Source organism: Rosa rugosa, chromosome 6 (genome assembly GCF_958449725.1).
Source record: "Rosa rugosa chromosome 6, drRosRugo1.1, whole genome shotgun sequence".
In the NCBI taxonomy this organism is placed as follows: Eukaryota; Viridiplantae; Streptophyta; class Magnoliopsida; order Rosales; family Rosaceae; genus Rosa; species Rosa rugosa.
The window spans coordinates 28244274-28260061 of NC_084825.1; the positions used below are offsets into that span (position 1 = coordinate 28244274).

Here is a 15788-nt window from a genome sequence, read left to right on the forward strand (position 1 = left end):
TTCTCTAGAAGCATTTTTATCAATTAAGGATAATTTCTGGATCTTTAAAAATTTTTGAACAGAAATAAATGCATTAAAACTGGGAACCAAGAACAAAACAAAAACAAAGCAGAGCTAAACCCCTGCCCAAAACACGCAGGGAACAGGGGAGCTAACACGAAATAAACTAAGTTGGAGCATGTTCTGCATCATACAAGAGAATATGAGTAAAGGAGGAAGGTGGAAACCGAACCCAATCAGCTGGACACTGCCTCCTGCGAGCTAACAAGGCGATGTGGTCTGCTGCCTGATTAGCTATTCTGCTGGTCCAACCCCAGCTAAAAGAACCAAGATCAACTGTTAAAGCTCTGATATGATCCACAAGAGGCAACACAGCCCAATCGGTGGATGTGGTGGAATGGGTGAGGAGCTTAACAAGTTGGAGAGAATCAATCTCAAACAGAAAATGAGTAGATGGTATGGATAGGGCTAACTGGACACCCAATCTAACTGCTAATGCTTCTGCAACCAAAGACGAAGAAGCATGGGTAAATAAAACCTTCCCAGATACAAGTGAACCAGAAGAGTTCCTAGCCACAGCAGCCAGTCCTGTTCCTTCCAAAGTCCATGAAGCATCAGTATTTATTTTTATCTGGGAAGGTAAAGGAGGGGACCATTTTGGTTTGGGAGGGGGACGCAAAGACACTAACTGATTACCCATTTGAAGAGAAGGATCCTTAAACTGATCCAAAAACTCTGAAGATGCATTGAAAGAAAGAGAGGCCACTAAGAAAGGATTAGGTTGAACATCATTAAAAACACAGTGACATCGATGTTTCCAAATGTTCCAAAGAAGAAAACTGATATGAGTATAAACAGTGCTTCGAAAAGAAGAAGTGGTTGAGAGAGGAAGATGTAAATGGGTAAACCATTTATCCAAAGTGGTGAGCTGTTGGAGAGGAGGGCGGTAACCAAGTGGATGGATAAACCAAGTCTTTAGAGACCAAGGGCAGGCCAACAGTATATGCTCAATTGTTTCTGGGAAAAGATGGCAAAGAGGACATAAGGGATCCTTAGCCAGTTTTCTATGAAACAAATTAGCTTTAGTAGCAACAAAATTAGAAACAGCTCTCCAAAGAAAAGTTTTAATTTTTGGAAGAGTTTTAAGTGCCCAAACCTGTTTCCAAAGAAGAGGGTTGATAGAAAAAGAGGAATGAGGGTGGGGAATAGGATGGACAGAAGTAAGAGAATGGGCAGCATGATAACCAGAACGAACTGTATAAGAACCTGTTTTCTCCAAAGGCCAGATTAATCGGTTAGGCCGATTAGGCGAGACTAAAGGAATAGCCTGAATAGCCTGTAATTGAGAGTCAGTGATAGAGGCTTCAATAGCGGTAAGATCCCAAGTGAGAGAATTCCAGTTAATTAAAGAGTCAACATGAAGTTGAACATCAACTGGTGTATGGGGGAGCAGATGCATACCAGGGAGATGAGGAATCCAATTAGAATGCCAAACTGGAACATGAAGGCCATTTCCAATTTGCCAAGCAACATTGCTGGTGAGAAGGTCCCTTCCATGAAGAAGACTTGACCATAGCCAAGAAGCTGAAGATCCTTTTCTAGCAGTGAAGAAAGTATCCAGAGGAAAGTACCGTGCCTTAAGAATACGAACCCAAAGGGCAGAAGGGTTTGTTAGGATACGCCAGCCTTGTTTAGCCAAAAGTGCCTGATTGAAATCTTGGAGGTCACGGAAACCCATCCCACCTTTAGCTTTGGACAACCCTAAACTTGACCAACTCATCCAATGAATACCCGAGTCTCCATTATTTCCCCACCAAAATCGTGCAATAAGAGAATCAATCTGATGGCAAAGTGTTTTGGGAAACCGAAAACACATCATGGGATAAGCTGGAATTGCCATAGCTATTGACTTAATCAAAATCTCCTTTCCAGCTTGTGTTAAGGAGCTATAGTTCCAACCCTGAAGCTTACGATTAATAGAGTCTTTGACATAAGCTAAAGCAGAGACTTTGGATCTACCCCAAACAGTGGGGAGACCCAAGTATTTGCCTGGATTAGAGACAGAAGAAACTCCAATAATACCAGAAATATGAGTAATCAAATTGACATCCGTGTTGGGGCTGAAAAACAATGTGGACTTGGAGTAATTGATTTGTTGACCTGATGCAGTACCATAAGACTGAAGCAGACACAGCAGATGAGAAGCATTAACTTGTGTAGCATCAAAGAAGAACAACGAATCATCCGCAAATAAGAGATGGCTAATCTTGGGTGCAGAGGGTGTGATTTGCAGAGGAGTAAGCCAATGAACAGCACAAGCTTTGGAGACCATTGTTGATAAAACATCACTGACAAAAAGAAAGAGGTACGGAGATAAGGGATCTCCTTGTCGTAAACCACGAGTAGGAGCAAAGAAGGCAGAAGGTTTACCATTAACCAAAATTGAAAGTGTCACTGATCTGACACAGTTCATAATAAGCATAACCCAATGAACATGGAAACCCATCTTGAGAAGCACAGCATGAAGAAAGTCCCACTCAACAGAATCATAGGCTTTAGAAATATCAAGTTTCAATCCAAAAGCTCCCAATCCCATATGGCGTAGGAGCTTGAGATGATGGAACATTTCATGAGCTACCACCACATTATCCTGAATTTGCCTGCCAACCACAAAAGCTGCTTGGTTTTCAGAAATTAACTCAGGCATGAAGGGCTTCAAGCGATTAGCCATAACTTTTGACAAGATTTTATAGGAAAAGTTACATAGTCCAATTGGCCGAAATTGGAAAGCATGCTCAGGATGAGGGACCTTCGGAAGTAGTACCAAATGAGTCTTATTAAGCTCTGATAAAAGGTTGCCAGTTTGGAAAAAGGAAGCAGTAGCTTGATGGATGACCTTATTAACAATAGTCCAATAAGTCTGATAAAAAAGACCGGGAAAACCGTCTGGGCCAGGTGCCTTGAGGGATCCTAAACCAAAGATAGCTTGTTTAACCTCTTCCAAACTAACAGCAGCTAACAAAGATTGATTCATTGAAGCAGTAACCACTGGGTCAACAAGGAGAAGAATATCAGATAAATTTCGTGGTCCTGCTGTGGTGAAAAGTTGTTTATAGTAGGATAGAAAAGCATCAGCAATGGATATATCTGAGTCCATCCACAAGCCATTGGCATTTCGAAGACGAAGAATGTGATTTCGTTGTCGACGCTTAGTGGCAGATTGATGAAAGAACCTGGTATTATTATCTCCAAGTTTTAACCAAGAGATCCGGGATCGCTGATGCCAAAACTTCTCTTCCAAAAGCCATAACTCTTCAATATGCTTTGTAATGAGTCTGATTTGAGGGGCAGCATCTGGAACAGGACTGTTGTGCAAATGGTTGAGCTGTGTAAGCAAGGATCTTTAAAAATTTAACCGTAGGGATTAGTTAATATATATACTAGTTTTTTGCTCACGCTCTGCATGTGTAAAACTGTTATAATTATTATATTGAAGTTAATTGAGAAAAAATAAAGTGGGAAGTTATCTGAATTGTGGGTGGTTATTGTAGACATGAGTATTTAACTATATGAAAATTATTTATTTTATTTTTATATGATTTTTAATTTTGCTATTTACCATACTACCATCAATTATTAAAAATTATTTAAAATTAATATAAGATCTAAGGGTTTTATTGTCTTTTCACATCCACTTTGGCTAACAAAGCCTCTTCTCTTAATAATAGAGTGTGTGTGTGTGGCACTTATACAATTATACAGAGTTCAAAATATCGGTAGATTTGAATAAATGATAAAAGACAAATTATCTAGAGAAAACAATTGGATTACAATTTAGTTGTTATTGAAGCATACACTTTAAGTTTATTATTATTACAATAATTGGGGTTGTTTCTGTCTTGTTCATCATAATTCATTCCATTGATTTTATCTAACAAAACATTAGTAATCATGAAATATATAGGATCTATTTGTTGCTGGCACAGACACAAGTTCCGCCACAATGGAATGGGCAATGGCTGAGCTGCTACGCAACCCAGAAATACTTTCAAAAGCTCAAGCAGAACTCGGTCAAGTGATTTGAAACGGAAAACTAGTTGAGGAATCAGACATTGCACGGCTCCCTTACTTACAAGCAATAATAAAAGAAACATTTCGGTTACACCCAACAGTTCCATTGCTACTTCCTCGGAAAGCAAAAACAAACATAGAAATTGGCGGGTATGTAATCCCAAAGGGTGCTCAAGTTTTAATCAATGTTTGGGCCATAGGCAGAGACCCCATCACTTGGGAAAACCCAAACTTGTTTATGCCTGAGAGGTTCCTGGGATTTGACAACCAAATTGATGTTACGGGGAAAAACTTTGAGCTTATTCTGTTTGGTGGTGGAATGAGAATATGCCCCGAACTTCCATTGGCAGTAAGAATGTTGCACTTGATGTTGGGTTCACTAATTAACTGCTTTGATTGGAAGCTTGAAGATGGAGTTGTACCCGAGACTATGAACATGGAAGATAAGTTTGGCCTCACCTTACAAATGGCTCAGGAGAGCTGTGCCCAAGAAGTCATAGGAGGAGGATTATCTATATATATGGCTTGGTTTTGTATTTTCTCTTGGGATTTGGAACTTTTTTCTTGTCTCCTTGTACTTGATCTCTTTTTTTAATTTTCTCTTTGTATGTGTGCGCGCACGCTTTCTTTTTCTTTTTCTCTTTTATGAAGAAAGATTATGATCTATTAATTGTAACTCAGACAATCTTCACACTCATATATATATATATATATATATATATTATTATTATTATTTTGAAGCGAGACATGAAAAGAGAAAGATTCAAGAACCCCTAGTAACAAAGAAAACCAATTAATTATCTTGTTAAAGTAGAATTTAAATAACAATCTTCTATCAAAATTTTGCCTTCCAAAGCAAGTACGTAGTACTAGCTAGCTAAATGTGCAAGTGTATGAGCCAAACATTTGACAATCTTCCACAATATGACCACACTAGATTTAATTTGTCCCTACCAGCTCGAGACATAGCAGTGATCAACAATGAACATAAGCCACTCTTAAGGAAGATGTATGTAGATTAACAAGAGGAGCCAGGTCAAGTAGTAAGGGTATAATGTGAATAATATTGCTTCCTTCGTTTTGTTCTTTCTCAGTTCTTCTGCAAATTTTAAAGTTAATCTGTTCAAAGATTGAAGATGTAGCTGAGGAGAAAGAAGTTAATCACTTCTTTTTTTCCTCTCATCCCTCCGCCCGTTCTTCCCTACCCGACCGGCGTTCGTGGTCGATCTCCTCTCTGGCAGTGGCAGGTATGATTTCCTTTCTTTTTGCCTTCCATTCTCTCATCAACCAAATCTTTCTAATCATTAGATCTCAGCTTCGTTTTTCCTCTCTTTGAGGGTTTCCTCCCTTGATGGGCTGTTGTTAAAAAGCCTAATTTTTTTCTTTTAATTTTGTACTCGTAGCCCAAAGTTGTTTGTTTGGGTCTTTGTTTGTAAATCTTTTGTTTGTTTGATTAAAAAAAAAAAAGAAAAGTAAAGTGTATAAAAGAGAGACTTAATTAGTTAATTTCGTACGTTGGTATTGTATTACTTAATTCCTGGATAAGGTCAGTTCATATCAAGAAGTCCCATGGCCAAAGTTAGTGAGTTCCATTAATTGCACTTTTAAGTTCTTCGAATTCCCTTCTTGTTGGTAGAGTCTGCATCATGATTTTTTCTGCTGATCGATCGAAGTCTTCAAGATTCCGAGTCTCGCCACCACCGGAACCATAGTTCAAATAGTAATTCTATTGAATTCTATTGTTATAGACATTGCTATTAATTTGTTTGGGTGTCTATGCTGGGACTATCCGATCAAGAGCAGTAGATAGGTTTTTGATATGTCTCATTAATATAGAGCCTTTTGAGAACACTATATTGTTGGTGTTTCAAATATAGCTATTTGATCAGGTCATTAATTACAACTAACGGTAAATTTTGATGACCATCAACAAAAGCCAGAGGTTTCTAATGTACGCGCGAGCACATACCAAAAACAGGACATACAATTATTTGAATCACCAGCTAGAAATGGAATCATATGTTTTGTTAATGATTTTCCATACACATGTAGACCTACCGCTGTCCTTGCTTTTGTCCAATTATAATAGGTAACCATTTGTGACATCATTCACTTAAATACACATTATCGAAGATATTTTAGATGTCACTCAAATGCTTAGACTATGTTTGGCAGTACTAGTCATTTTATAGTTTACCTCTTGGAAAAAAAAAAAGAAAAGGTAAATTCCTTCTATGGTACCTGAGGTATAACCAATTGGGAAATTTGGTACCTACTCTTCAAAAGAGGACAATTTGATACCTGAACTTAGGCTTCGTTTGACACTTTGGTACTTCTATTAATTTTTCAGTTAAATGTAAGGATAAAATTGACATTTAGAATTTATGTATAAAAACCAAATAAAAACATGAGTTTTGTGGGTTGATGGTCATTCTTCATCATTTTATGGGTATGAATTATTGTTTATGGGTTATGTTGAAAGTGAAATAGTGGAATTTTATGTTTAAGAAATAAAATAATCGTGATTTGAACACCCATCGAACTATGTCAAATCCACCGAAAGTAATCTTGTGAGTGTTCAAATCACGACAATTAAAATTTTCAAATATAAAATTCAATTATGTCATTTTCAACATAATCCGAAAGCATTCATTCATGTTCATTTTCTCCCAAATGATCCAAACAATGATGAAGACCCAAGGAATTATAATTGTGAAAAAAAGTAAGATAATAAATAATAAACCCGAATTAACATCGTGGAAGTTAAAGAGTTTCAAATTTTATTGACATCAAGGACGAGTGGGCTTAGTTTGTTAGTGCAAAATAAAGTAGGAATGACATTAATTTCCTAGCTCAACAACCAAGCTAGAGTCATTATAATGTACTAGAATTACTATACAACTCTTGGGACTTCATAAGTCTGGACAACTTCAAAGCTTCATGTGTATTCACCTCAACACATTGCCATTAGGTGATCCTATTGTTCTCTCCTAATTCAGGATTAAGCATACCTTTCAATCCTATCGTGCTAAACTCGCATTGTTTTAAGCATGTTGAGCTAATGACTTATATTATCTTAGAGTGTTTCTATAGGCCTTTCTATTGTCATTCATTCTTATCCACCTTAGATGGAATCTTTCTTGTTCAATAAATACACAGTGTTTGGGTAGTTTTAGGGTTAAGGGCGAACCCATCATAATACTGTTGTTACCACTTTTACAGAGCTTTCTGCCCTTATTATTTGCATAAACCATGAGCCATAATTTCTTCTAAGAATCTTTCATGAGCTCTTCCTTGCTTAGCTCTTGAAGGATTGTTAAAGTTTCAATCGCTTACTATTGGAGCTTATTGGCTGGTGAGTGTATGCCTTCATGTGTGTTACATATGCCTTTGTGTTTTGAGATGATTGACAACTATGTGAAGAGTTGTGTCATCTGAAGATTGAAGAAGATGAGTTATGTCCGTCATTCAAAATCAGAAGCAAAGTGAGGACATAGATGCCTCCTAGATTGGGTCTGGGAAGAGTGAGTGTACGTATATAAATTCTTCATGTACTGATTACTTTAGTGGATTTGTTACTGGCATAGTGTTGCCAATTGTTTTTGTTTTCTGAGAGTTTAGGGCACATACCATGGGTAATTACATACCATGGGAATGAAGTCGTATTACGCATATTATATAACATAAAAGAAACAATTGGAAGAGTGAGTGTATATAAATTCTTCATGTACTGATTACTTTAGTGGATTTGTTACTGGCATAGTGTTGCCAATTGTTTCTGTTTTCTAACAAGATAAAATTGTAAGTCACCGACTTGTTACTAAATACTATTTATCGTTTTGATACTAGATCAATCAAACATAAAAGAAAGTCACAAATTCAAACTCTCAAACTTCTCTCTCTTCGAGAAACCCTAAAGCCGACGGCGGTTTCTTTCCGACTGGAAATTACTCTCGTCCGGCTGTAGCTTGATGTTTGGGTTGGCCCCGGCCTCTCTGACATTTCCAAGCTGCTGCCGGGCGAGTACTGAAGCTATGGCCGAGGAAGCTCTTGGTTGGGGTTCTCCTTAAGGTTTTGCAGGTCGTCTTTTCTTCATCTAGTCTTGGTGGACATCTCTGAGGCGCATTGTCGTGCTGAACAGAACAGGAGGACCTCGTCAATGGTGGCTTGGATCGGCGTCGGCATCGACGCTGGTTGTTGTGGTACTATTCTGTGACTACTGGTATTGAGGCGATGTGGATCGCGGCGGCACAGGTCGGGGTGGAGCTCTACCAGAGCTGTGATGTGCGGTGGTGAGGATGCAGATGAAGACTGGGCCTGGGCCAAAGCCGGGCTAAGGGAACATTGGGTGGAACCCTCCCTTAGGCTACCTGTTGGGCCCAAAAGTTGGGCTGGGGTTTTTTACCTTTAGGCCTATCCTATGTTTTCAGTTTAGTCTATTTACAATAATTTCCTTTATTAGGAAGCTATGCAGTTTGAGTGCACGATTGTGACTCTAGCACCTCTAGAGTAGTACCAAAGGAGGATCTTCGCTATGTCTCCGTACATGACATGTCTAATAAGTGGGTCTATTTCTATGTACCATTGTGAGCACTAGAAAAGAAAAAACATACAAACAAAGGATCCAGTAGATCAAAGTTCTTGACATTCTAACTCAACCAAGGTTTATACTCATATTTTCATTTAACTTGTAATTAAAATTTGTTGTATAAACCTAGTACACACAATATGCAATATCTGGGAGAATTCACTTGTTTATTCAAATGCTGAATGTTGGCTTATATAGCCTTACAAAGAAATAGATAGAAACAAACGTACTGCCCTCATAAGTAAGGTTTAATGTATTCAAACCTAACTGCCCTCATAAGTAGAGTAACGTCCTCATAAGTATAGTAACTGCCCTCATAAGTAGAGTAACGTACTGCCCTCATGAATATGATTTATTATCTGCAATAACAAAAACAAACCCTCACAGAATAACAGCTAAGCCCCAGCTATTCCAACATATCCTCCCTTAAACTGTTTGCACTTGTGCAATCAGTTTATACCTGGTACCGTGCACATCCCAAGCAGCTCACGAAGCTTCTCAAACACTTCAAGCTTCAGTGGCTTCGTCATGATGTCTGCTATCTGATTCTGTGAGTTGCAATGGACCAGCTCTACTGTTCCATCTTTGGTAAGATCACGAAGGAAATGGAAACGTACGTCAATATGTTTGCTTCTTCCATGCAGCACCGGGTTCTTCGAAAGTTTTATAGTGGAGTTGTTATCGCAATACACGGTTGTACTTCCATTCTGAGCATGGCCAAGCTTTTCAAGAACTCTGCGCATCCAAATTCCTTGACAAGCACAGGAAGCTGCAGCTATAAACTCAGCTTCGGTGGTAGATAAGGTGACTACAGGTTGCTTTTTAGAAGACCATGAAACTGCACCGGTGCTAAGCATAAACACGTATCCGGATGTGCTCCTCCGGTCATCTAGATCACCTGCGTAGTCACTATCCGTGTATGCCTCAAGCTTCTCGTTCCCATTTCGTTTGTACAGAATCCCCAAATCAACAATGCCTTTGAGATACCTGAGGACTCTTTTAACTGTTTGCATGTGTAGCTCAGTCGGACTTCCCATAAACCTGCTGATTAGACTTATCACATACATGAGATCTGGCCTAGTAGCTGCCAAGTACATCAAACAGCCAACAACCTGCTTATACATAGTGGCGTCCACCTTCACACCATTTTCATCTTTCATCAACTTGAATCCAGGGACAATAGGGTTCCTAGATGAGTTGCTCTTCTCCATTCCGAATCTCTCCAACACCTCCTTTGCATATTTCTTTTGGCAAATGTAAATCCCATCCTCATTCTGAATAACCTCAACTCCAAGGAAATAACGCATCTTACCAAGATCCGTCATGTCAAACTCTTGTTTCATAGACTTCTTAAACTCCTCAAACATGTATTCATCATTGCCAGTAAATATAAGGTCATCAACGTAAATACTAACAATGAGAATGGTACCTTTTTCTCCTAACTTCACGAACAAGGTATGCTCATGTGGGCACCGTTCAAATCCTTCCCTGATGAAGTAGGCTTCGATACGACTGTACCATGCACGTGGAGCCTGTTTGAGGCCGTACAAGGCTTTCTTCAATTTATACACTTTCAACTCATCACCCTTCTTCACAAACCCTTATGGCTGATCAACGAAAACTGTTTCATTTAACTCACCATGCAGAAATGCACTCTTTACGTCTAGTTGATACACACACCATCTCTTTTTAGCAGCAAGAGCAATTATCATGCGTATGGTGTCCCACCTAGCCACAGGTGCAAACACCTCAGTATAATCGATCCCATACTGTTGAGCATACCCTTTAGCAACAAGCCGTGCTTTGCATTTATCAACTTCTCCACTTTCATTCAGCTTTGTTTTGAATATCCATTTGACTCCGATACTTTTTGCTCCTTTTGGCAACTCGGTCAATTCCCAAGTACCATTTCTCTCGATTGCCTCTATTTCTTGAACCATTGCGGCCTGCCATTTTTCACTTTTGTGCGCCTCTTCAAACGTAGTTGGATCGGACGCAGAGGTGAACATCACAAGATTGTGCAATTCTTCTTCTTCTGACAACCCTTCTCCACTTACATAGTCTTGCATCCTCTTCAAAAATGACATCTTTGCTAATCACAATGCGCTTAGAGGTAAGATCATAGAGCCTGTAGGCTTTGCTTTCTTCACTAATCCCCAACATCACACACTTGAAGCTTTTATCATCCAATTTCTTCCTTCTAGCTTCTGGAACATGGACGTGTGCAATGCAACCAAAGACCCTGAAGTGGTGAACCGATGGTTTGATGCCACTCCAAGCTTCTTCTGGAGTCAATTCCTTCACTACCAAGGTGGGGCTTCGATTGAGAATGTATACAGTCCAGTTGACTGCTTCAGGCCAAAAAAACTTTGGAACTTGTTTCTCTGACAACATGCTTCGAACCATATTCATAATGGTTCGATTCTTTCTCTCAGCCACCCCGTTTTGTTGAGGGGTGAAGGTAGTTGTCAATTGCCTGCTTATACCATGTGAACTACAGAAAGCATTAAACTCCTGAGAAGTAAATTCTCCTCCCCTATCTGTTCGAAGACATTTAATTGAAGCCCCTGATTCTTTCTCAACTAAACTCTTGAAGTTCTTGAATGAAGCAAAAGCTTGAGACTTTTCAGATAAGAAAGACACCCAAATTTTCCGACTATAATCATCTATAAAAGTGATCAAGTACCTTTTTCCGCTGCTTGACAGAGGTGTGATCGGTCCACAAATATCCGAGTGCACTAGCTGAAGTTTGTGTGAGGCCCTCCACAAGCTTTTCTTTGGTATGGACTCCCTGTGCTGCTTGCCTATCATACAGTGTGTGCACAACTTGGATGGTGTCTTTATTTCCGGCAAACCCTTCACAAGCTTCTTATATTGCAGAGTTCTTAATCCCTTATAGCCAAGGTGACCGTAACGACAATGCCATAATTGAGTACTATCTTCAGAAGCAGTTTTGAAGCAGTTTAATGTCTCAGACATCATGACTGCAAGGAGCACAAACATTCTATTGGCGGTCATATTGGTTTCCATAATCAAACCTTTCTTCGGATGATAAACACGGCACTTCCCATCTTGAAACAAGATTGCAACCCCCTTTTCTTGTAGCTGACCGATGCTAAGCAAATTGTTCTTCAGCTCTGGTATATAATAAACATCAGTGATCACATGTGTGATTCCATTGATGTGTAGTCTAACATTTCCCTTCCCCATCACTACCATCTTGGAGTTGTTACCAAGCTTCACATATTGTCGAAACTGCTCATCAATACTTGTGAACCACCGCTTGTCACCACTCATGTGATTGCTACACCCTGAGTCCATAAACCAAACTTCCTCCCTTGTGGCATTGTTAAGCTCAACATGTGCCATCAACAGCATCTCTTCACCCTCATCGAACTCTACATAATGTGCACCTTTCTCCCAATCAGGGCATTCGTATTGGAAATGCCCTAATTTGTGGCATTTATAGCACTCCACTAGTGCCTTGTTGGACTGTTGCCTGCCCCTTCCTCTACCTCTAGCTCTGCCTCTAAAGCCTCCTCTTCCTCGTCCTCTTGCTCCAACTCTGTCTTCATATGACACCTTCAAAGCCTGCTCCTCTCCGGTATGGATACGCATTCTTTGCTCATGAACAAGCAGACTGCTTTGTAGTTCATCAATAGACATTGTGGTGAGATTGTTGGATTCTTCTATGGAGCACACCACGTAATTAAATTTGACAGGCATCGACCTTAGAATTTTTTCCACGATCACAAGCTGCTCCATTCTTTCACCATGAGCATTCATCTTGTTGACAATGGTTAAAGTCCGAGCAAAGTATTCATCGACCGTCTCTCCATCTTTCATTTGGAGCACCTCAAACTCTCTTCGAAGTGCCTGCAGCTGAGCTCTCTTCACTTTTGTAGAACCTTGGTACTTCTGCCTCATTGAGTCCCAAATGTTCTTGGCTGTCTCTTTGATGAGAATCGTTTCCATAATTGTTCTGTCAATGGCTTGGAAAAGGTAATTTTTCACCTTTAGGTCTTTCAATCTTGCGTCTTCAATGGCCTTGCGCTGTACCTCCGTGGGTTCAACTCCATCTGCTACTACCGGAATCCCATTCTCTACCAAGCCCCAATACTCCTTTGACCGCAAGAAGTTTTCCATAAGCATAGACCAATGGTCATAATGACCATCGAATCTAGGTATGGCAGGCTGAACATAATTGTTCTCTATCGCCATCTCAAACTCACCCTCTAACTCTGAGTGTTTTTCTCACACTTTAACTCTCTGTGTTTCTCTCACACTCAACCCCTTATCCTTCTAAGAAAACTGCGGTTTCTTAGCTCTCAAACTCTCAGACTCTTGATCAGGCCCTGTGAGGGGCTCTGATACCACTTGTTGTATAAACCTAGTACACACAATATGCAATATCTGGGAGAATTCACTTGTTTATTCAAATGCTGAATGTTGGCTTATATAGCCTTACAAAGAAATAGATAGAAACAAACGTACTGCCCTCATAAGTAAGGTTTAATGTATTCAAACCTAACTGCCCTCATAAGTAGAGTAACGTCCTCATAAGTATAGTAACTGCCCTCATAAGTAGAGTAACGTACTGCCCTCATGAATATGATTTATTATCTGCAATAACAAAAACAAACCCTCACAGAATAACAGCTAAGCCCCAGCTATTCCAACAAAATTAACTTCAATTCTCAATGCAACCAAAACAAGAAAATGTCCATCGCTCACTTTTCAGGGAAATTGGATCTTAACCGAAAAACCGAAAATCACACGGAATCTGATAACTTGGGTTCAGTGTTTTTTGTGAGTGGAACCAATTCACCAGCAGCAGAAGCCTCCTCTTCAACACAAAGATCATCTCTAACCCTGAAAAATGCATGCACCAAAATCACTGGAGTCGCACAAGCCAAAGTCACATACAGATGCATGGCCGCACGTGTGCCTATGAGCTCAACCATGGTCGCAATTACCAGCAAAGCCAGAAGCAGTCTCCTATCAATAATCTTGTATTGCAGGACAACAGAATCAGCAGGTACGACTGACCTCATCACTGCAAGTAACGAGCAGGTCAAAGAAGTCATTGATATCAAGAAGATCAAGGAGAGCTTGCGCTCCGGCAAGAGGGTTGTGAAGAGTATGATCCATATGAAAAGTGTGTAGTACAATCTGTAGTAACTCAAGTTTCTGATGATTCGGGCGGCGGCTGCTTCTGGAGTCTTGGGGATGTTGAATGGAAAACAGAGGCTGAATTCGAGTTTCAATCTTGGTGTTGAGTCTTTCGGTTCGTGGGGATGAGCTGTTGGGAGAGTTGGGGATGTTGAGGTGGTGGATGGTCTTTGCACGGTGCCATGGCTAGCCATATATATTGGTGTCTTGAATTGGAAGCTATGAAGGCTGAGAAGAATTTTGTTTATGTTTTCAGCTCAAGCCATATATTTGTAGTACTGTGTTGAAATTGTCGGATCATATAACAACAATGGAGATGTGCTTCGAGGAAGTAGAGAAGATCAGTACCATGTATAACTTTGTGACTTTTAGAGCAATGCGACGGCTTACATCTTGGCATTTCTTTTCAGGTAATTTCGACTAGGAAAGTGCCCCCTAAGAAACAAAAAAGAGTCAGTATTTTGCAAATTGTACTAATTTGCAAATTGTACAAAAAAGTCTCTCTTATTTGAAAATTGTACCATACTTCAAAGCATACAATGGTTTGAATTTTGCAACCGTTGTATCTTGTAAAAAATAGATCTAACAATTGAAAAATCTAAAATATCACATGTTTTAAAGTAGGGTAAAGGTTGTCATTGCACTTTTTTTTTTAATAAATGATCACTGAATTTAGAGCGAAATGAACTGTTTACGTTTCAAGAGTTCATTTGATATTTCCACCAATAATAAAATTAAAAGTTAAAAACTATAATTTACCTACCAAGAGTTTGGCTCAAACACAAGAAGCATTTAGATGACTTTTGACCTGAGTGAAAAGCCACATTCTTTGCCCGTATCCTACGTCGGACAATAGAACTACCATATGGGAGCATTTGAGGGTACGTTGTGGCAAAGACTTCAAGTCAAGCTTCTCACCAATTCCAATTTGGAAAAATATAGTTTGAGAGGCGATTGTATTCTTATGAATTTTATGATGTAATGAGGAGCTCCATGACAATTGACAGCCTTCTTGTGGTGGTTTCTGGCCAATTCCATCTGGGGCCAAAAATGCAGATGGGTATGAAAACAAAATTGGGAGCAAGGTGTAAAACTACTTGTCCCTTGAATTTTCTAGTGGAAGAACTTAACTTTCTTGCGCTCTATTTTCTCCTCTAATTCTCTCACATAAACTTCCATCTCACGCATGGGGAGAGATGCATCCTAGCTAGTGTATGGTATTGATTCATCATTATGTGCAACATTGTAATAAGACAAACTTCACACTTCTTTTTTTTCGATTGAGACAAACTCCACACTCGAAACATAGTCTAATGAAGGAGTCCTTTTACTGCCCATGCAGCCTAGTTACTAACCACATCAAATATCACAATTCAGACACTAATATGACAAATTGTAATCCAATAATGAGTAGAATTTTTTGTCTTTCTTGTTTTCATCAACTGTAAAAACAATGGAGAAATATTTTTTTTTTTTCCTGATTGAATAAAAAAAAAATTATTTTTTAATCTAAACATGTGTAATGGAAAAAAGAAGAAGAAAAAAGAAACACGAAATAGTTTAAAAGCTATCAGATTTTAGATAGATAAGATTTTTTTTTTTTCAAGAATCACATATGCAGGATATGACAAATGGGTGATACGCCTGCTTGACATGACATGCCACTTCAGATTGAGACCATAAATTTTCAGCCTCATTTGAGGCCAACAATTATTTTCCTTTAAGATATGTTTGTCTATTTAGTGCATTGCAAGTGCAAATTGAGGATTCACCCCTCCTTATTTTAGACTTAATAGCTATTTTTCATTCTAAATTAGTAGATTACCTTAATTAAAAAGTACGGATTTTACCTTATTCCTTGTGTTTTTCACTCTCATTTTCTCTTTTTAGAACAACTAACATCAACGTTTTCCCCCAATAGCTTAAAAAACCTGGCCCTTTTTTATTTTTGGGGTCA

The 15788-nt window shown here is 39.1% G+C and overlaps 1 protein-coding gene and 1 pseudogene across 1 annotated transcript; one reads left to right on the forward strand and one right to left on the reverse strand.

Annotated features, from left to right (window-relative positions):
- Positions 1–3137: 3137 nt before the first annotated feature.
- LOC133716526 (cytochrome P450 76T24-like) lies at positions 3138–4679 on the forward strand (annotated as a pseudogene).
- An 8253-nt stretch (positions 4680–12932) lies between these two features.
- Positions 12933–14105, reverse strand: LOC133717849 (uncharacterized). Its single transcript, XM_062144595.1, has one exon. The coding sequence runs from the start codon at positions 14023–14025 to the stop codon at positions 13432–13434; it is 594 nt and encodes a 197-aa protein (XP_062000579.1). The 5' UTR covers positions 14026–14105; the 3' UTR covers positions 12933–13431.
- Between the last annotated feature and the right edge of the window lie 1683 nt (positions 14106–15788).

Bases quoted from the DNA above. Each gene is read 5' to 3' on its own strand.
- LOC133717849 (XM_062144595.1), bottom strand. From the start codon at position 14,025: ATGGCTAGCCATGGCACCGTGCAAAGACCATCCACCACCTCAACATCC.